At 40.5% G+C, this 22,704-nt stretch overlaps 2 protein-coding genes across 5 annotated transcripts in view; one reads left to right on the forward strand and one right to left on the reverse strand.

The window, feature by feature from the left end:
- Window positions 1-642: 642 nt before the first annotated feature.
- Window positions 643-18,642, reverse strand: rad17 (RAD17 checkpoint clamp loader component). 3 transcript variants are annotated; one of them, XM_051422304.1, is made up of 17 exons: window positions 18,475-18,641; window positions 18,059-18,133; window positions 17,215-17,448; window positions 15,698-15,772; window positions 14,460-14,598; window positions 13,421-13,557; window positions 11,902-11,954; window positions 11,378-11,503; window positions 9,074-9,143; window positions 8,882-8,996; window positions 8,521-8,712; window positions 7,001-7,104; window positions 6,760-6,906; window positions 6,201-6,329; window positions 3,679-3,799; window positions 2,926-2,983; window positions 643-1,725 (listed from the first exon to the last, which is right to left on the reverse strand). In XM_051422304.1, the coding sequence occupies exons 2-17, from the start codon at window positions 18,098-18,100 to the stop codon at window positions 1,536-1,538; spliced, it is 1,932 nt and encodes a 643-aa protein (XP_051278264.1). In that variant the 5' UTR covers window positions 18,101-18,133; window positions 18,475-18,641; the 3' UTR covers window positions 643-1,535. The 3 variants fall into 3 exon arrangements, with proteins under 3 accessions (XP_051278264.1, XP_051278265.1, XP_051278266.1); XM_051422305.1 differs by having other exon boundaries at window positions 8,882-8,993; window positions 18,475-18,640; XM_051422306.1 differs by lacking the exons at window positions 2,926-2,983; window positions 3,679-3,799 and having other exon boundaries at window positions 1,528-1,725; window positions 18,475-18,642.
- A 5-nt stretch (window positions 18,643-18,647) lies between these two features.
- Window positions 18,648-22,704, forward strand: part of ak6 (adenylate kinase 6) — an 18,033-nt gene continuing 13,976 nt past the window's right edge. The window contains exons 1-5 of one of the 2 annotated variants that reach the window (XM_051422398.1): window positions 18,648-18,798; window positions 18,902-18,977; window positions 19,459-19,551; window positions 19,739-19,797; window positions 21,963-22,108. In XM_051422398.1, the coding sequence (XP_051278358.1) occupies window positions 18,941-18,977; window positions 19,459-19,551; window positions 19,739-19,797; window positions 21,963-22,108 (335 nt within the window). In that variant the 5' untranslated portion in view covers window positions 18,648-18,798; window positions 18,902-18,940. The remainder of the gene's footprint in view (window positions 18,799-18,901; window positions 18,978-19,458; window positions 19,552-19,738; window positions 19,798-21,962; window positions 22,109-22,704) is intronic. The other variant, XM_051422397.1, reaches the window with a different exon arrangement.

Raw genomic sequence — 22,704 nt, forward strand, 5'->3', positions numbered from 1 at the left:
GGCAGCATCAAGCTAAAAGCGGAAACAACGATTACTTCCGGTCATTACCGTCAAAATAAACTATAAACATATTTTTAAGAGAAAAGCTAAGCACGACGTTTGAAAGAAGTAGCTTAATTTAAATTTACCAAATAAAAAATGTCTTTTTTTTTTTAATCACCCCTTGCTTTACTACATTTTTGCAAGAGTTGTCTCCTCACTTGGATTTGTATTTCTCTTACCTTTTATGATTTTTTTGTTCTTGTGCCATTTTTCATTTTGATTATACTGGTTCAGTCTTAAACCGTATTTCTCTTGAAATATACAATGCCTGTTCAATTTCTATTCTGCAATAAAGAAAAACAAAAAACTTTTCGGGAAATGTTTTTCTCAAAATATATTTCATTGAAATACGACATTTAACCTATACAGACTTCCTGTAACTTTATTTCTAAACCGTATCTAATAATTGCATAGTGCAACATTGCAAGTGTTATTGGAGTTGGATACATTTAAAACATTTATATATATAAAAAATGCAGCAGGAAGTGAGTGAGTCACCATCACCAGAGGGAATATTAAAGAGAGCTTGTTAAGCAAATATTGGATGAAGGGGTGTGAGAGGGTAAGCGCTCCTTACTCTTCAAGTAAAGAGTCCCATGATCAGCTTTTCACACAGTTTTTATTCACAAACTTATTTAGGTTTGGTATCTCTCAATAAGCATTAAATGTACTATTTATTATTTTCTCTCCATAGAAAACAGTGAAACAAAAAAGATGTCAGTTAATGGCTGAGCTTATTCCTTGACAGTTCTCCATTACAGGTTGATCCAGGCTCAACAGTCACTCAGTAAAACAAAAACATGTTAAGTACAAAAACAAATACATACAGACAAAATTTGAACTGGGTCATCTGAGGAGATTATTGCAACAAATCCCCATCATGCTTCTATTGTATTAGGAGCTTCTGAAAGGCTACAGAATCACATTCAATTCAGGTTCTACAAGGCAACAAGCTTGTTTGAAAAATTATAATATCTTGAACAAATGACACCTCAATGAGGCAAAAATACCAGAACTATTACCAGAGTCAGCAACATAAGGTCATGTGGATAATTATTTGAGTTGTGGGATGAATCTTACAATTTAAGTAAATTTAAGTTAGATTTCTATGAAATTCTTTTTTAACAGTAACAAGTTATATTTTCCTTCACATGTCAAAAATGAATCTCAGAACTCATTTCAGTCCCTCCAGGCAGTTGCAATGATGTGACTGCAACAATAAATGCAAATTCAACCAATCCCTGTGAATTCTTCATGGATTCAAATCATTCCAGCGAGTTTCACCAATCATAGCAGTCCCCTGCGTAAAACGTTCAGCAATACGTCACCAAACTACTAGCAATTTTATTATGCATCTCAATTCTTTAGAAAAGCTGCTGTGAGATCAGGTATATTTGGCCGCAACAATTACAAAATTAGCCTGTGAAATCCTGGAAGGACTGTCATTTAACAGTGAACAGTATGGCAGTAGATGTATGACAGGGCTGTGTGTGTTAGTCACTGGTATATTCCTCTATGATCAGGTCCTCCTCCTCCAAAAGGACTTGGTTTGTAGTAGGTTGAGGCTGACTGCCCAACAGACCCTCCTCAGCCGCACCCTGACCTTCCTCTTTCTCCTTCTCTTCCTCAGTGTCTGTCTCCAGCTGGCCTGGTTCTTTGTCTGTCAGAGCCTCCAGTTTTAATCTGCACAAACACAAAGCCAAGAGAGAAATTAAGACAAACAAGATCAATAACAGATCTACATTATCAGGACATCATTCTAAATCAGTGCTTAAGGTTAAACCACAGGTATCCATAGTAGTCAATGGCATAGCTTTGGTCTCAGTAGTACGGGAAACACAATGAAGACCAAAGAAAATAAATACATTAAAAAAAGCTTTCAATTCTAAAACTATTTCAACATAACAAATATCACATTGTGATGGTACTAGTTGTCATGCTTTAAATAACAACGATACATTTCCAGACTTATCAGTAGTACTTATCAGCATTATGTGGCATAATTAAATCTGTGATATTACCAATAAAAAATAAAGTTTGTATCTTTACATGAACATCTCTAGATTGCAGTTAATCTGCATTTCTTTAAAACACAAGATTTTGTGCACTTTTTGCTTAAGATATATTTATGTAATCCCTACCAATCGTTTTAAGTTCACACACACAACAAACAATTACCTTGTTTTATTTATTAGTTTTTATTTATGTAATATAATTACAAATTCTCCTGGACAAATACACAAAGGTTTATGTTTTGGCCTGAGGAATCACGTCTCTCTGCACCAACAGAACGAGTTTGAGCCAACCCTCATTTGTCGGGATCATTTGTATGCGCCCGCAGTCCCCCATAAATAATTCTATATTTAAGACACGCAAGTACTCTTAAGGTTTTTTAATCCAAGTTTTAGCCAAGTTGTAGAAATAATACCGCTGCACCCAGCGGCTAGTCAGACACAAAGCTATTATTAACTTAGCTATGGTCACACAGTTGATGTTGGCAAAGAAGTAAGGAGGATTTATTGCTAAGCTAAACTAAGCTAAGCTAAGATAAGATGTTACACACCCACACCGTTCAAACCTGCACTGACCTCCACATCCTGATTTGGTCTCAATATTGGCTCTCTTTTCATCATCTTGGCTCAAGCTGAACTCAAGCATACCACAGCCTGTCTGAGAGCATGGGTGGGGAGGGTGCACCACTGTAAATGGTTGCGAAATATAATGCAACACAATATTGTTTTATCTCAATTATCTTGTTTTCATAATGGCGGGAAATAAAATTCATAATTTAAAATAAAAATGTATTAATAGCTGCTCTAATTGTGACTCACAGACGCTCTTGAATCTAAATGCAAGCACCTATAGGAAGATAAAAATGTGTACCTGGCGGAGAATCTCCTCTGTAACATCTGACCCACGTCCTGGATAAAAGCTATCTGAGCTGGGAGACAGTGTAGCACACAACACTTTTATCAAAAGACACTCATTGAAATGACCAAAGCTCTGTTGATTTTGGTGAGATGACAAACATGACAAACCAATATGAAGCAATATGTCACCTAAAAATACTGTACACAAATGATCATTTAAAGATCACCTCCAGACATGTAGTACGACAAATTCAAATAGTCTGCACAATAAAGTGTGGCTGACATGATTTTTTTTCATTAAAATGTTAATATATTATATATATTATATTAGTCCCCCTCAACTCAAAACTGTGTTTTTCTCCTTGTCCCTACAGTGGTTGAAACTGATGTTTGATCTTCACTGTGCAGAAAAATGTATGTGCATTGTTTTTCACATTCATCTGACTTCTAACTAACTCTCTTCTAACTCCATTTGATGGGATTTGCCATCACTCTGTGAATGGGTAAACTGCTTTGAGTGGTCGGAAGACTAGAAAGGCGCTATTCAAGTACAGTAGATTTAGCAGCATCTTTGATCAATATTGTCCAACAAATCAGAGACAGGAGACTAACCAACCATAGAAAGACAGGATGATATGAATGTAGCAGCTTTTCATTTAAAAGGTTGATTACACCTGTTCCAAAATCTTTTGAAAACTATATGTACTTTCTATTGGAGGACTATGAGTAGGTAGCGTATGCAGTATTGTGTGTGTATGTCTGGTACCTTGGTTCCTCATAGGGTGGGTGAGTTTGGCCAGGTAGGGCAGCAGTTCAGTCTGCAGGCTGACTGGTGTCAGACAGAAGCTTCTGAACAAGAACTGGGCAGCCAGGCATTTTTCCCGGTGCTGACAGGAACAACATCAGTCTCGTTAAAGTTTTATCTCCTATCGCTATAAAAAGTCCAGTTGTTTTTTGTGATTCATTCACAATCAAACTTTCTAATGTTCTGTACAGCAGTCTAGCATGCTTTTTTAATTTTTTTTTATTGAGGACTGATGCCTGCTAGAGGTGTGAATTATCACTGATCTCCCGATTCGATTACGATTATCACGTCTTCGATTCGATTCCTCGATGCATCACGATGCTTCAAATACATTTTTCTATTAAAGCCATATAAGATATTTGCCTTGACGGAATGCATTAAGATACCGTATAGTTCAATATAATACAGTTTTCTATGTTACTTCATATGGTTGTTTTCATCCAAAAATAAAAGTAGTAAGATATAAACAATCTTTTTTATTTAACAGTCTGAACACAGCAGACAGCACACACACACACACACACACACACACACGTCTCCCGATCGTGTCATTGGAAAGAGGGACAGTATTCAGTGTCTCAGCACTTTTCTCACCTATGTATTAGCTCTTCTGCTATTGTGTGATGGTTTTTTGCACCTTGCGATGTGGCGGTGTTTGTACGAGGCTAACGGTGCGTTTTTATTTACTGATGCTGCGCTCACTAAATTACCGGCCTGTTGGCGATACTCATCGAGTATCCGGTGAAAAAAGTCCAGTGGCTTATTGACAGAACTGGGGTGTAAGGTCTCCAAGTGCCGTCTTAATTTGTGTGGTTTCATGCTGTCCGCTGCCAGAGTTTTTAAACATAAAAACACACACAGGTCTTTCCTCATTTCCGACCGTATTCACGGTAAACTTAAAGGCTATGTAGGCTTTGTCATATTTCCTGCTCTTATTAGGTTTCTGCCGGTTACCGTCACTTGCTGTTCTTGCCTCTCCTCCGTTTTTCTTTTTACTCCTGTCAGAAACCTCTCCATCTCTCCTCCTCCGTCAGTCCCCCCTGCCTGTCGTGCCCCACTATTTGAGAAGTACTGGTCTAGATGAAACGGGTTAGGCTACTGAGAATGTTATTTTTCATTTGAATGTTTATGCCGCGGCCGGAAAATTAACGAGCGACATCATTGCGTTATAATCGATTATGGCCAGCCACTGCATCGATGCAGCATCGTCCATGTTTGCATCGTGATGCATCGATTATTTGATTAATTTCAACACCTCTAATGTCTGCTTTGTAACAAGCCTCGTCCACGCAAACTTACCTGCCTGCTGTTGCAAAAATGGAATCGCGGGTTTTTTTTCTGTTGCCTATGTACCCTTAGGGGCTTCACAGCCTGCCTCGCATTCCCATGGTATTCTCCCACTGAAAGAGCGCAGCTACAACAGAGACTGAGCAAGTTTGTTCAGAAAAGCTGAGGCGACCAAAAGTAAAGTTTATACAAAATACAGTTTATCTTTAAGGGTTCTACTAACAGTCACTGTTGACATATGATGGCCTGTAGCTTATGTTTCATGTTGTTACAGATACATGTTACATGTTGTTACGGACACATTAGGAATTGTTAAAAAGTGATATTTATTAAAGAGAGTTTGGCTCAGGGATCTTTTAGTTTAATTCAAACTGCTAAAATGTATCACTTTTAACGTTTTGTCACCACTAATGTTGTCTGACGTTGACCGCTGTTAGTTAATAGTTTGATTAATGGATTAATAATGTGTATTACAGACGCTGGTTGATCGGGCTAATTATCACCTTATTTTTCAGTTTCTAACGGCAGTATGCTGTAAATGGTTGCCCTTTGTGTGGGTTTTTAAACTATTTTCCTAATCTAACATGATGTACTTGTTATTAATGGTATTGTAAATGACTCCTGGAGATCAGACAGACTGTGGGAATGAGTGTGGCATGTAGTTTACAGCGCAGTGAGTGGTCAAAAGACTAGAAAGGCGCTATATAAGTGCAGTCCATTTACCATTTACTCCTTGTGAAAGATCTTGTAGTGTGTGAGACCCCGTTGCTGATTAGTCATGTAGTGTGAAAACCATGACTTCAAGACTTAAGGACAGACAGAATGTTGTGTAGTGTGAACAGTACAGAGAACTGACCACTTTGAAAGTCATGTAGTGTGACCAAGGCTTTAGTTGTTGGCGAGAGCTTAGTGAAATAAAAAGCTGCAGACAGATGGTGAGCTGGCCATCTTGATGTTGGACTAGTCAGTAATATTAGTTGGCTTGCTGTGTCTTGGTTTGTTGAACTTGCTTGATGTTTGGCGGTGTTAGCAAAGTTGTCAAATCGCTAGTTTTTGATCATTTATAATAAAATCATAAAAAAGGACAGCTATCCATATTTGCCACAGGGGAACTGCAACAAATATAAACTCTAAGATAGTGTTGTTTTAAACCACAGCTAAGCTAACAACAGAGCAACAGCCCCAATGTGTCTTACCTTCTTGTTGACCAGCAGCCAGTTGGGTTTATGCAGCGGTCTGAATCCAACAGAAACTTGTCGAGAGTTTGAGTGAAGGAGCCCCCTGGTGGCCACTGAAGACCCATAATCCCCCATGGTGCTGCGACTCTGAAAACAGAGCAATACAGCACAGTGCTTTACACAGATGGCACAGCTAATTAACAGTCAATACACCATAGACCATGTTGGTAACACAGGTAATCTCAATATGAACTGGACTAGCAGAGATTTTCATTGTTAAAATTGAGTGGAAACAATTAAGGGAGTTTAAAAATCCTGCATTGCAAACCAATCCAAAGTCTTTAGGACGGTGACTTACAGAAGCTATGTGCTTAAAAACAGACTGTTGCTCAGGAAATCTATTTTCAATGTTTTAAAAAGCTCTCCCCATGTTACAAAATGATTCACTATATCTCATTTCACTATGGAGAATGGGGGTAAGCATCACTTCAGGTAAGGCATGTCCTTGAGTAAGGAGCTTCAGATTCTGCTGATCAAACCATTCCTATTTGTTTTTAATGTCTAGAGAAAGACTGACCGTCCAATCAGCAGTGAGGAGGTCAGCATCAGACAGATACTCGCTGGCCCGTTCCACATCCTCCACCTCAGACAAGAAGTCCACGTAGTTCTGGTGGAGGTACAAGTTGAAGAACTCCGCAGACATGTGTGAACGCTCAACAACCAACTGAACAAGGAGACATAGACAGATGTTCTCAAAGACTGAGAGGATTTTTGTTGATGTTTGTTACCCGTTAAAGTTACAAAAAGCATGTTTGTACCTCAGGGTCTACTAGTAATGTTTCTCTGTGATGTTGAAACAGGTGCGATGGTAGACCAGGTCCAGAGGCACATTCGGCAGCTTCAGCACCTTCATGATTCCTTCCTGTTGAACACAAACAACCAAGCATATAAACTATTTGCCACGACCCACTCACGTCAAGCAGCACAGAGCAGATTGCACTGCCAGGAAATAAAACACGGACTTGGCATAGAGAGTCCCATCAATTAATTAATATAAAATACCCAGTGCAGACTCCAGATCGAATTTCACGCTACATCAACATTGTGGTACCATACTAGAAGTCAGATGTCACTCAGTCAGAGGCAGGTTAGAGGAGATTTGAAGCAAACACACTGTTTTGTATCCTTTTTAAGGACAAAACTCACAAGTAAACAACGTATGGCAGGTAACAAGCTCTGAAGATGTTCCTTTTTCTAAAACGCTCTCTGTAGGATTTAAAGACACAAGGGGCATCCGGATAGCTCACCTGGTAGAGCTGACACCCTATGAACCAAAGCTGATTCCTAGCTGTAGTGGCCTAGGGTTTGAATCCCTGTGGCCCTTTGATGCGTGTCATCCCCTCTGAACTCAAATTAACTCTTTGAAAGGGTGTACTTAAAAGGGAAAGGTGAAACCAGAGAGTTCTAATCTGCTACATGGCTTTAGATGGCTAAATCCTACACACTGCACCTTTAACATCTGACATCATGTTGGCAACATTTTTAAACAACAAGTAATATACACCGATCAGTCATAACATTGTAACCACTGACTGGTGAAGTGAATAACACTGATTATCTGGTGAATTTCCCCTTGGGGATGAATAAAGTATCTAATCTAATCTAATCATAGCACCTGTCAGTGGGTGGGATATATTAGGCAGCAAGTAAACATTTTGTACTCAAGTTGATGTGTTAGAAGCAGGAAAAATGGACAGTGTGAGAATTTGAGCGACTTTGACAAGGGCCAAATTGTGATAGCTAGACGACTGGGTCAGAGCATCTCCAAAACTGCAGCTCTTGTGTGGTGTTCCCGGTCAGCAGAGGTCAGTAGCCATCAAAAGTGGTCCAAAAAAGGAAATGTGGTGAATTGGGTCATGGGTGGCCAAGGCTCATTGATGCACGTGGGGAGCGAAGACTGGCCCGTCTGGTCCGATCCAACAGACGAGCTACTGTAGCTCAAACTGCTGAAAAAGTTAATGCTGGTTCTGACAGAAAGGTGTCAGAACACACAGTGCACCACAGTTTGTTGCTGCATAACATTATGACCACCAGGGTGCTCAGGTGGTCATAATGTTATGGCTGATCGGTGTACACGCACCCACGCACGCACGCACGCATTTAAATTTTAAAAAATTGATAAGTCAATATAATAATTAAGCCCCAAGCCCATTGGTTCCTACTGAAGAAGAAAAAAAAGAAGAGACTGGAATAATAATTATAATATATCAGGCTTCAAATAGACTAAAAGGCTTTAAATAAGAGAACAGGAAAGGCTTATGTGGGAGATATGACTCACGTTTGCAGTGTAGAATCTTTCCTAGTGCTCTAAACAGGAACAGAGAAGCATCTTTCCCTCCAATAGCCTGCTCATCTTCTGGCTCCTTTGTCTGTTTGGACTTCTTCCTCTGATTCATTCTGGAGACAGCTTTTCCCAGTGAAGTCACAGGTCTCTCCTTCATCCTCCACAGGCCCTTTTCCAATGATGTGTCTGGAAAGTTAAAATAATTAAGTTCTCTGAGGTCAGTTGTTGACACTGGGTAACAATGTTTGTTCTGAGGAAAGGCCATTCACAGCAAATGTCATTAATATGTATATAATATGTATACACTCCTGGCTACCCCTCTGGTGTAGTGTGGTGTGGTGGATGTACTCCTGACCTGGGAGGGAGGAAAACTGGAGGCTGTTGATGGCACTGCGAATATCTCCTGAGCTTCCTAAACACAGCGTGGCCAACACTGCCTGGTCTGATACACACATCTTCCCACAACTCTGCTTAGAATAATGGGAAAATATAGTGTAGAAAACACACAACTCCAAAATATGTTATCAATTGAAACGCTTCCTTTTACCTTTCCTGCCTCCAGAGTTGAAATTCGAGTCAGGACCTTCATCATTGTGGTTGGAGCCACCGGATTAAAACTGGAAACAGAGAATACACAAAACAATGTTCAGGGTAATTCAGTGCCCCTCCCCCAAATGGAACACTTGAGGATTCACGTGATCACTAGAAGAACAGTTTTATTCAATATCTGATTAACCTGCATTTAATTACAGAGAATTCTCAAATGAGCCGGTATTCAGTTACACAAATCACATCAACACGAACCATGAGCTGTATTTATCAAGAAGTCACAGCTGTATTTTGTGCGAGTGTTTGCAAGGTATGCCTCACTCCTCACCACAGGCAGGATCGTGCAAATAATAGGATGAGACATGTTAATAGAAGACTATTATATATTCCGCTGGATTGACTAGTGCTGAATAAGGTCACATAATTTGTGACTGTCAGTTTTGTGGGAAAAATATCTGCCAGATGGGAGATACATGAATTGGCTTTTCTACAACTACAAGCCGATTATTGGAAACACAAACACATTGTTGAAAAAGAGTTTGATTTGTGTTCAAACTTGCATTTAAACTTTTCTTTCTTTTGTTAAATTATTTAAGTGTGTGGCTGTATTACCTCAGCATCAACATTACCAGTTGTAATGTCTTGTGTATTTGGATTTGTCTTATCATTTACTCTAATTCACATATTATTCCTTTTCGATTCTCCTTCACATATTCAATGCTTCTTAATGTATCAATAAAAGATACATCAGAAACTTATGAATAATATTTGGAAATGTTTTTTCTCAGGTAGAGTTAAAGTTAAAGTTCCAGTGTGTAACATTTCAGGATCAAAATCTGAGTCAGAAATACTTTGATGTAAATGTGCCCGGGGGTAAATTTGTTAAATGTTGTTGCCATGGTGACGTGGTTGAAGTCACCTTAGATTACTATGAAGTCACTAGGCTGTTGGGTCTGAAGTCGAGCTATGGCGTTGTGAATTACGTTGCACGCCAAAGTCGGGTTGGCAGAGGGAGGAATGTACGCAGCCACCACAATAGCATGTGAAATAATATAGCCGGAGTAAGAGCCGTCAGTGGAGACGTTGTGGTCAGGTAACGTTATATCCTGGTGTCTCAGTGAAGTAACATTACATTAAACTACACTCCTGGAACTCTCTCCGTGTTAACGCCGTTAGCTCATCCATTTTATTTCCTTATGACACCTTGCCCAAAATGAGAGAGGGGAGACACTGTTGAAATTTCCTCTTCTTCAGTCTCTGTTGTCTGGACCCCTCTCTCTTCCCTCGCCGTTTCATTCCTCCTCTGCATCTCCTGTGTCCCCGTCTCCAGATTTCTGTAGGGATATTCAATGATCTAGTCTCCACGCTGATCCAGCGGATCCCTGGTGTAAACAACGCGTCCATGTAGTTGCTGCGCAACGGTGGCTTGACTGAGCGAAAGCAGTACTTTCACGGCAAAAAAAAAAACAAACCAAAACTTTCTCTGTAAGCAATTTTTGGAGAGGGCGCAGCTTACATAAAATACTGCTAAAACAAAACAGATAAAAAGTTGGAAAAAGTAAAGATGGGAACAATTTTATACACTATATTTAGGAGGATCTGTTGAAATGGAATATAATAGTCATAGGTATGTTTTCATTAACATTAGTATAATTAGCTGAAAATAAGAATTGTTGTGTTTTACCTTAGAATAAGCCGTTTATATCTACAGATGCCACTGGTCGCCTTCCATGGAGTCCACCATGCTGAACTCGCATGTTTCTACAGTAGCCCAGAAAGGACAAACCAAACTCTGGTTGTAGATAGGGGCGTTTCGTGCCCACCATAGTTTTTCTTTTGTGCTTGGAAGGAGGGTAAACACCAGAGTTGCAATCGATAACTACACCATTAGATGCCACTAAATCCTACACACTGGACCTTTAAATTGCAGCCACAGTAAATATTTATAATTAACTAATTAATTAATATTTATTTTCTGCGTTTAGGACATCATCAATTCCACCTCTGAACTTTGCTTATGAGCTCTTCTTCACTTGCAATGTGTGTTTGGGCAGTATACCAGGTTCAGTCCAGGAGCTGACCGCATATTGAGCTGCTGTCTTAGTAATTTAATATGAATATTAGCAGACTGCAACTCAATTCAAAACGCAGCACACTTACTTACGTAACTTGAATGTACCAGAACAGTCTTCCCTCATCAGTCTACAGTGGGGACTGAACTGTATCTAAAAGCTGATTTTGATTTACTTTTTATTTAGTAAAAACACCTCTGTCATAGTCAGCAGTGTACATCACTTGAAACCTGATGTTGCTGATGTCCAGCTCCTCCTGAATCTCTCTGGGGAAAAGAACGCGTGAGCTGCTGTCTCCACTCAGACTGTCTGACACTATGAACACCAGAGGACATCGACTGGTCTTCACAAAGCGCCTGGAAGACACACAGGAGGATATAGTCTCACACAGAGCAGGGAAATACACAGGTGGCACAGATTAGACTCATTCATTAATGGATACATACAGTAGAGTAAAGAATACAATCAAACACCCAACATATTAGGACTAGTCTGTCCTGTAGAAAGGCTTTCATCAGACCCTTAATTCCTGATGCTGAGGTGGAAACAATGCTAAACAGAAAGTAAGGTTCCAAGACTATCTATCATTCTCTTTTACCCAAAAGGTGGAGACACTAAAACAAGTAGTGCTGGTACTGGTCACTGGTTCTTTAATTTTACATACTGGCATAAAAGTTGTGTGTCGTCATTGCAATTTTCTCTGGTTTCCTGTGTGAAAGTATGAAAGGAAATGCAGGCTGAAATCTGATCTCACCTCAGGATATCGTGCAGGCTGCCAGGCTGCCTGTAGAACTGGTTTGGGAAATCCTTCAGAGGGAGAAGTGATGATCAAGTGTTAACTCAGGTGTGTATCCAAACTAATCTAAACAAATCAGCTTTAGACCAATGCATCAGTTCCACAATATTACAAGAGAAGTTAACGCACAACATTAAGTAAGATGATAACATGCATGAGGGTGCACTCAGACAGGAGTCTGTTCCTATTCAGTTTCTCAACAGATAAAATTCTATAAATATGGAGGAGCATGTCAGTGAGATTAGTCTGTGAAAAAGAGTCTAAGCCAATTTCTTTCTGTGACATTTCTTGGCATCTATCAGCAGTATAAAAAGTGACTTTCTGTTTTTATTTAACCATCTGCGGCCGGGTCACGTGTTCAGGGCGGGACTCTTATCAAACGTGAAGTCACACATACATCAAAATTTCCCGCCACGCCACGGACATGCCCACTCACCACATTCATCACATATCAACAATGTGTTTTGCATTTTATGAGTAAATTTCAGCTGGATCTGATCATTTCTCTCTCCCCAACTGGTCAAGGCAGACGACCACCCGCCTAGAGCCGAAGGTTCTGTCCTAGGTTTCTGCCTCTTAACAGGCAGTTTTTCCTTGCCCCCGTCGCCAAGTGCTTGCTCATGGTGGGAACTGTTGGGTCTCTGTAAATGTTATAAGGAGTTCGGTCTAGACCTACTCTATTTGAAAAGTGTCCTGAGATAACTTCTGTTATGAATTGGCGCTATAAAAATAAAATTTAATTGAATTTCAGAGCCTGTACTTTTCATTTTACTTGTCCAAAGAAGTTGAAACAGTACTCTGCTTTTACCTTAGTATCTGTACTTCTACTTGAGCAAAGAATGTGTTTAAATTTGCCACATGTTGATTTGTAGCGTACATCTTTAATGCACTTGAAATTACAGCAACCAACAGTTCAGCCTTACAAGCATGCTACAGTGGCCGCAGAATGCCGTATCAAGAGCCAGTGTTTAGTTTGTCTGTTCTGGGTTACCGTAGAAATATGCCGGTTTAACATGACTCTGTAGATAAACACGGCTCATTGTAAGGTAAGGAAAACACAACAGTTCTTATTTTCAAAACATACCTGTGAATATTATATAATAATAATAATAATTTCTTACAATAGATCCTCCTAAATGTTACACACTGGACCTTTAAGGGATGCAATAAATAGTAGGTATCCGGTCTATCTCAGAGAGATAAAATGACTAAAATGTTGGAGATGGACATACAGCTGCAGATGGAACAGAGATGGTAGAGACAAAATGATGCCATCTAGTTTCTGTAGGCACTGCTCCAGCTAATGCAAATACTGTTGCAAAATAGTTGAGGCTTCAAGAGGAAAACACAGAAAACAAGGGTTGTGCAATTTTCCTCATGACATCTACAGGCGTTGTACTGTGCTACTAAAATGAATAGGAATGACAAATTGGGGTAATTACAGAACAGTGGCTCCAGTTGAAGGTGTAGTACATACCTCCACCAGTATGAGCTTCCTGTCTGTAGGTCCTCCATCACCCACCATCTTCAGGCAGTTGTATTTGTTGGTTTTGAGGAGGAAGTCCTGGAATTGGGCTAACTGGGAGCTGAAGGAAAAGCTGTTCATCCTCCATTCTGACAAAAGACGGAGAATTACAGACACAACAACAAATGAAAAAAAACAGGGCGGAGAAGCCTGTAAACTGACACAAGATAGTAGTGTAGGTCACTGAGATTATATATAACTTTTCCACTCTACCTACACTTAAAAACACCCATTCCCATTTACAAACTGATTGGACAATATATTAGATACACCTTTCAAAATAAAGAAATCCAATACATCAGCATCAACTCCTCTCTGACACAGTGTCAACAAAGGCATTTTTCTGGTCACTGAGGGGCAGTTTTTCATCAACAAGGCAATTCTCATTTATATTAAAAGGCATACTATGCAGTTTTCCGGTTTTCTCAAACAGCTACCCCTAGAGTCGCAGCGGAGTACTTGTATTTAACATTAACTGTTGTAAATACCACTCACCAGAGCCGTCTCTATATACGGCTCTGCGTCTCTGCACTCACGGCCTGATCCTCTCCCCCCGTATACCGGTACATGTTCAGTAGGATGGAAGCGTCGGACATCGAACAGGGAAAGATAGACTCTGAAGATGTCTCTTGACCAGGTAACGTCTGAGTGAATGTCTGCTATCTTCCATTGAGGCTGCGTCTTATTTCGCTGATGTATGTGACGTCACGCCGTAAAGCAATTTGTGATTCTCGCGAGATTTGGCGGGACGCCACCTTTCAGACTTGTATTGCTGGTTCTGCCAACGGCGTCCCTCTCCTGCTTTGCTATCGGGATGATTCGCTATACTACGAGTTTGTTTACCATCGAAATGACTTTGAAGCTGTTATATTAAGGTAAAAATCTTGCATAGTGTGCCTTTAATGACTACTTCATGCCAACTCTTAGTCTGAGTCTTACTGATATGTCTGACTGGTAAGAAACAGCTATCACAGTAAAGATTTGTCCTCACCATGCTGACTGCTGCTGTATGGCTCCAGGTTGGTGGGATTGGCCCACTCCTGAACCCTGAGGCCCAGCTCCTGAGCCAAAACCTGGACTGTTGCTGTCTTTCCACAACCGGATGGTCCTGTCAGCAGCAAGATGTTACCCTGTAGATGACAACAGCTGGGCTCAACCTGAACCTTCAGCTTCATTTAAGGCCTCCACAGACAAAAATGTAATAGTATATGATCATAATAGCTCAGACCACAAGATTAGCTCTTGACTTTACTTGGTCTCTAAACAGGACCCGTAAAAGTTAGAATAGGAATAGTAATACATTTATATGTGTAATGTTTTGGGGCACTTGTAGATCAGCTAATAGTTTGAGGACCCAGCCACTAATACCATCTGGTTCTGCTACCTTCCTGGTGTCTGCATGCTTGAAAGCTCTCCTGATGTTATACTTAGAAAGGGTGATAGGTGTGAGAGATAAACCCGCCCATCCAGTAACTTCTGCTTCAGCTGTTTTTCCAGCTCAGCTGAAGCAAGCATAACAATTATTTAGCTCACTTGCTTGAGTCACATCAACCTCCCTTGACAAAGGGATTCTGGGATTGGTGAAATATGTAAAAAAAAATATTTAAAATGGACCTGTACTTGTATAGTGCCTTTCTAGTCTTCCGAACACTCAAAGCGATTTTACAATACATGCCACATTCGCCCTTTCACACACATTCACTCAGTGATGGCAAAGTAAGACTAACACATTCATACACATCCACATCTTGCTCAAGGAAACTTTGACACATGGCGGGAGGAGCCAGGGGATCGAACCAACAACCTTCCGATTAGGAAGACCCGCTCTGCCTCTGAGCCACAGCCGCCCTTCTGGAAATGTTTCCACTTTCCTAACTATAATCTTTTTTTACTACCCTTCTTATATTGTAGATCAGATTTACTGGTCTGTGAGACATTCAAGTTCAAGACCAGACAGGGCAGTTTCTGTACTTACCTGTGGTGGTATCTAGATTGCTGTGATAATGGCCAATGTAAATTCCCTTGGTAGAAAGGGTGGTATGAATATGATTGACAAACTACAGATTAGATGAGCAGGAACGGAATAGAATTTTCATATTTCCACTGTTACACCAATCCTTATCCCTCATAAAGCACACGGCTGGGCTAACAGTTACTCACAGACAATGCAGGGACACTAGGCTGGGGGCCAAGTTAATTACTGAAATCAAAATTATTAGAATAAAGTACCTCTGATGTGTTTGTGTGAACTCTTATCCAGTTCTCCACTTCTTCAATCTTCTTCTTGTGGACAGCTAGCTCAACCTACACAAAGACACACAGTAACCATGACGAGAGGCTGGAAAGTTATTTCTTGAACCTTTATTACAGCTACAAATACACGATCAGAGGAATCAGCATCTAGACCAGGGGTGTCAAACTGATCCGTGAAAGGGGCGGTGTGGCTGCAGGTTTTCATTCCAACCATGCAGCAGCACACCTGACTTGGTTCATTCAATCAACTGAACTGTCTTCACACAGTCAAAAACTTGCAGCCACACCCACGCTTTAATCAAGGGTGGGTGTGGCTGCGAGTTTTTGTTACAATCAAGCAAGAGGACGCCAGAAATGACTGTGTGAAGACAGTTCAGTTGATTGAATGAACCAAGTCAGGTGTGCTGCTGCATGGTTGGAATGAAAACCTGCAGCCACACCGGCCCTTTCACGGATCAGTTTGACACCCCTGATCTAGACACTTGAATCAAATAAAGCTTAAACACTTGATCACTGGTGATGATGGGGGATATTAATGGATATCAGCTGTAAAGACAAGCCTCCAACTTCAAATTGGCTTAATGAAAAAATGTGTTTGGCTCCAGCATTAATGTACATTCAAATGTAAGCACAGTTAAGAAAATTACTTCCCATTTATGTGGCTACTGAATAAATGCATGCCATGCCTGAAGGGATAATTTCATACTAAAAGGCTCTAAACTTTGGAGTATACCCACGTAATTTGACTGCTAATCAATTTTGGCTTCACTAAATAAGGAATGTGGATTTTGACCCATGTCTCTTACATTGGAGTTGTGCTAAGATGGTATCACAGACCTATAATAACAAAATGCGGAAAGCTACTGTACAAAGACATTAGACAAAATATAGATATACTTTTTTTAAATTCTGGTTGTATTAGGCTATTTCATGCAATGCTGCAAATTAAGAAGTATCTTGATTTGTCAGGTAGTCCATTTACTGGATTAGCCCAGAACTGACACTCTCATCTGGTTATCGTATCCATAAATGGTTCCTAACCAATTTTCCAGAAAATGTATTGCATCAAGATACAAATCAATGTAATGATTTAAAATTATATGAAACATAGATTTGAATCATATGAGACATCGCTCATATTGGAGACAATATGTTATTATTTATACTTACGTATATTGAGATATATATATATATATATATATACACACACACATATATTATAGATATATAAGAAATGTCAGAAAAAAAATACTCTTATGGATTATGGACTCAAGATCTAGGCATGGGGATGAGTGAAGTCTTAAGTTATGTCTCATAATGTCTTTTCGCTGCCTTCATCTGATGACGAAACACTTCAGACAAGTCACAAGTAGTAATGACAAGTCTGCAAGTGCAGAGGGTGGTCATTTGGATTCAGACCAGTTATTGGCTGATTGTAAATGTATTCATGGATAACAAGAACGAGAACAAATGTCAACAGTGATGATGCTGACCTGTGAACGGGGGGAATATCTGTCCACCCAGGGCTCATCCTGGTCCCTCTGGGCTGACTCTCTCAGCAGATAGGACAACGTGTGAGGGTTTGACCTGCCAGCCTCTCCTTTTCTCTTCTGGGGCCTCTTGGGCTCAGCCTTGGAGCCCAACACCTGGCTGCCCTTTCTTCTTCCAGACAGAGAAAAGCTTTCTCCAGGAAAATCAGTGAAGGACGGATCCACCCAGTGGTTCAGCTTTTAAAAATACAGACAAACAAAGATGATTCATAAGGAACAACTGATGGTGGATATCCAGAATAAGTCAACATTTATAAATTACAGCCAAATACAAACAGACAGTTACTAGACAGAACCAGCTCTCGAATATAATTTACAGGAGGAAACAGAGATGGTTGCATGCTTGGTGAAGAGCAACTACCTCACCACTGGCAACTGAGGTAGAAACAAGAGGCCGTATGCATGGACATATGAGAATTTTGCATGCAGCTCTGTAAAAAATAAACTCAATACAAAAAGATTAGTTTGTTCCACTTTGCATCTATTAAACCCACTTTAAGTATCATACAGTTCACCCTACAAACACTTGAGTTTCAAGTTAATTAATTATTTGGTAATTTTAATCAATTTCCAGGTGTTTCCAAGACATGTGGGAATCCTGATTGAAAGCAACTGGCTGGAGGTAAAGCCTTTTACAAACTGTACGTTACTATATTCATACACCTTGACTCATCTGATGACAAGACAATCTTTCTTCTGGGAATCTCTCTCTCTCTCTCTCTCTCTCTCTCTCTCTCTCTCTCACACACACACACATCATGGAATGTAATTGTCATTAAGAACATACCCTGCTTGAAGCAGCTTTATCTCCCACAGAAATCGTGTTCATCTTTCACACTGAGGGCAGCAGTTCAACGAAGAACTGGAAAGCAAATGTTGGTAGTAATCCTGTTCAGTTCTCATAGTATGTATACTGTATGCTGTAGCACAACTAAAGGCAGGGTGGATATAATATAGCATTATCTTTTCCCCCTATTGTGCTGCCAAATGTGAGTTAACTGTTACGATAGCCCCACACCACAAACGTACACCCAAAAGTCAAATACCCGACAAAAGTAATTTTTTGTCATTTTGTCAGTTTCTCTGAACGATATCATACCGTTGTTTACTAAGATAACGTTACATTCGCATTTTACTGCAGAATGGTGGGATGGGCATACTAACGTTATATTAAGCTAATATCATATCTCTGTACCGACTAACCTTGTTTGACCATTTGAAGCCGACTTCGGTGTTTCCGTCACTTCAAACTCTTGTTTGAGTTTAATGTGAAATAATTATGAATCAAAGATGGAGTTACGCTTGTCCTACGGAATAATTAAAGGAGCTATGAGGAAAAGTGAAGTTTAACGTTACGATTTAAACTCCGGGGATTCAGAGTGCCGCAAACTGATTGGCGTAAAACTGTCGTGAAAACTCAGTCTACTGCAGTGTTTGTTTGTGGAAGTGTGTTCAGGCTAGTGTGATAGGAAACATCTAGCTGGCTATTAACTACGTCTTCCATTTTGTTAGCTTCCTCTTTAGCAGGTTTGTTTCTTGACATATAACGTTAGCATAGAGATTTAACGTTAGCGTTAAAGTGTTCGTCTAGAATGGCATGAAGAGATAATAGTACTATTCTGTCTTTCAGGTTGTCGTCATTAAGACACGTGTTGGCCGCTAGCAAGCTATGAAGATGAAGAAGAAACCAAACATTCTGTTAACAGGTGACTTAAACTTCTGGTGCGTTTCTGTTAGCTAGACACCTTCGGCAGATTATATATATATCTATATATAGATATATATATATATAGATATGGCACTATTTTGTAAAATAAACGCCGTGGCTGATAAAATCAGGTTTGAGTTGCATTTAGGACTGTACAGGTCTGAAACTTGGTTCAAAGAAACAAAAACACAATGATGCCTACATTCAGGTGATTATACACTGAAGAAAACATATCTAGGAATATTATATTACATTTCTGACAATAGAGCCTACTAAATGTTACACTCTAGACTCTTTGAATGCCACATGGGTCGTTGAAAGGCAAAATTCAGCATCTTCACTACAGAGTCAATAGATGCTCAATAACCTGATTAGATTTCACCAGATGATGCAGTATGTGAGATTTCACCTTTCAAGTGATGCAACATCGATATCTAAGTTTTGAATGAAATCTTGAATGTTAATCCTCTCTTCTAAAGGAACCCCAGGAGTTGGAAAGACTACTTTAGGAAAGGAGCTTGCCCAGCGGACAGGGCTGAACTATGTTAACATCGGAGACTTGGCCCAGGAAGGTAAAAATGTTAAACCAACTGAAATTCCGAGAGGATGGAGCATTCCTTCATCTTTTGCAAATTAAACCCTTATTGGCCAAGCATTGCCCGATTTTCATTGGTTTCCATCACAATTGGTTCTTGTGCAAATAAATGCAGATAATAGCTGAGTCACACTGAGGCTGTCCTAATGATGCTTTTTCTCCAGGACAGCTTTACGATGGCTATGACGAAGAGTATCAGTGCCCAATCTTGGATGAGGACAGAGTGAGTTAAATTCCACGCATGCAAACTTTGAACCTGGTTCTCCTGTGCTGGACTGTACTGAACAAAAATGGAAGCTGCACACAGAGCAGACCGGCTATGTAAACAAACCAGAGAGAGGCTGTGATAGAAACACAGGCAGAGGGAGTGTGACACCATGAATCTACTATATCTTTACTATTACACTTTCATGAAGTTGGATGGCTCACAAGAGACAGATCAGGGGAAAAAATCTAAATTGAAGCAGCAGACATCAGGATATCCATAGTTAATCCCTAGTATGCTCCAAATACACTAGATCCTACATGTCCCATAATGCAACAAAAGGCTCCACATTTCTAGTTATTAACTCAGGCTTTCTGTTTCAAATTGTTAGTCTCCAAGCCAAGCTGAGCTTTACTCCCAATGACCGGTAACCTTATGTGTAAAATTGAGTGCATCCCTATATGTCAGTGGCTGCAATCCATTTGGCTGTTCCAATGGGCGGCTTGTTCCACACACACATTATGGGATATGGAACAGCAGCAGGTGGCAGAGACATTGATAAATTCAAATTTTATCTTTTCACAGCATTTAAGTGTTGGCAGAGACAGTGCCTTTTATTAATTTGATTCAGCCACAACCAGCCATGTGAAGTACATTAGAAGCAAGAAATCTGTGTGTGTGTGTGTGTGTGTGTGTGTGTGTGTGTGTGTGTGTGTGTGTGTCTCAAATATCTCTGACCTGAGAGTTTCAGCATGGCTGCTGTGTGGTTTGAGGGTGTGCAACGTCGGCTTTGTTTGGACTACAAAGATACCGTTAATAAATTATTTCATAAATGATTGACGAATTCCGCTAGCATTGTCAACCATAGTCGCGTGCGCACCAGAGCCAATCACTATAGAGCCCACCCTCACGCCCCACCTCCTGAGTCGACGGACGCGCCGGCGTGTCCAACACACCATAGCCACGTGCACACCAGAGCCAATCACTGCAGAGCCCACCCCCACGACACACCTTAAGAAACACGATGATCTATACCTGCAGTGGCGCAAGCGGCTTTATACCTGCAGCGGATTTCGCCGGCTGTTCGGTCCCGTTCTGTGCATCTAAACTGACTGTTGTGGATTACTGAGACTGAACGAGTCCGGACCGAGTCTGTTCCGGTCTGAGGAGATCCGGATACGCGAGGACAACAAACTGGAATCAGAATCTGTGGATGTTCGTCTGTAGCTAGCTGCCACACCTTCAAACACAACCTCATTTGGCCATCCATGAAAAAGCTACTTAACCTCCCACTTTTCTATAGCAATACATACTTCCTACGGGCACTGCACTAGTACCAAAAAAACACCACAAAACCAGCATGTTGTTTGTAAGGTTTTGGAATGCACACCTTTCAAAAAAAAAAAAAAAACCAAGTCTTCCACTTCAGATCTGGGAGAGAAGTGAAAAAGGATGTGCTGCATTCATGTGTCCATCGTCTGCCACTCCATATACTGTATGTAGACAAATTAAGAAGTTAATGCACATTATCACCATAATTGAGAGGATTGCAGGCAGTGTTTCCTCTATGTTGATTTCGGAGCGGCGGCCTGCCATTGTTACATTTCTGCCACCACGGTATCAGAAATGGGGCAGACGCACAATGTAGTCATGGTTGCCTTTTAAGTGATCCTGCCGACATAATGCACCCCCGTTGGCTGCCGCTCACATTGCAATTTAACAACAAGTAGAACTATTCAGAGGTTATTGGGGCTGTCCAGTTTAACTCCACATACTGTTGTGTTGATGTAGCTTATTGTCAAAACGTTCGCTTTCTTCCAAGTCGACTATTAAACTAACAGCTCCACCAAAAACGTCACCACGGTGGGTCCGTTGTAATTGGACAACGTTCAACTTGTCAGTTCTCAGCTCAACGCCCCATTGTGTGTGAATAGAGGTGAATAAATATATCTGTTTGTGTTGCAGCGAAGTGTCAGTTCTGTTTCATACGTAAAACGTTTGCGGGCGGGAGGAATGTTCGGACAGGCCTGCCCCCAGTGCTAAAAAAAATCCTAGAGGAAACTCTGGCAGGGGCAGCTTAGTCCCTCTGTGAGCTACTTAAATTTAAATTGTTGAACCAATATGAAGTAAATGTACACTACAGATTGAATGGGTAAATATTGTAACTGGCTGTGATCCTGCAGGTGGTGGATGAGCTGGATGAAAAGATGGTCGAGGGTGGTATGATTGTTGACTATCATGGCTGTGACCTGTTCCCTGAACGCTGGTTTCACATCGTCTTCGTCCTACGCACAGACAACACCCAACTGTACACACGACTAGAGAGCAGGTAACTTCCTCTCAATTCCTCGTATATACTGGACCTCAAATGCACAACTGTGACTATTTATTATACAGTTACTGTTATTACTAAAGTCACCGCTCATTGTCCCCCATCGTTGTTCTCGTCGTCATCATCGTCATGTTCATCATCCTCATCAGTCACTACTATTAGTATAGTTGTTGCTACTGTTGTTGCTGTGCACCTTTTTGTCTCTGTCCTTCTGTCATTACCTTTCTTTCTTTCTTTCTTTCTTTCTTTCTTTCTTTCTTTCTTTCTTTCTTCCTTCCTTCCTTCCTTCCTTCCCCCAACTGGTCGATGCAGATGGCCACCCAGCTGGGGTCTAGACCTGCTCTATTTGTAATGTGTCTACTTGTATGTGACACACCCCACCAGCATGCATACATACAACTTTAATTCAGTTTTTCGTTATATCTTGTATTTTTAGGGACCGAGCCAGCGACCGCTGGAGGTCACTATTGTATTTGCTATGTTTCTTCTTCTTACCTATTATTATTTTTAGCCCCCTTTGACTGCATTTTTGCCCCCTTGAAGATATACGAAAACTCAATTTTATTTGGCAAAGTTGTCAGGCCTGGTGAAAA

This window comes from Dicentrarchus labrax, unplaced genomic scaffold, assembly GCF_905237075.1.
Source record: "Dicentrarchus labrax unplaced genomic scaffold, dlabrax2021, whole genome shotgun sequence".
Taxonomy (NCBI): Eukaryota; Metazoa; Chordata; class Actinopteri; family Moronidae; genus Dicentrarchus; species Dicentrarchus labrax.

Coding starts and splice junctions, on each gene's coding strand:
- rad17 (XM_051422304.1), bottom strand. CDS start 18,100: ATGAACACGATTTCTGTGGGAGATAAAGCTGCTTCAAGCAGG. Junction 15,773..17,214: donor GATATTCCCCCCGTTCACAG/GTCAGCATCATC, acceptor GTCTTTGTGTAG/GTTGAGCTAGCTGTCCACAA. Junction 8,997..9,073: donor CAACTCTGGAGGCAGGAAAG/GTAAAAGGAAGC, acceptor CATTATTCTAAG/CAGAGTTGTGGGAAGATGTG.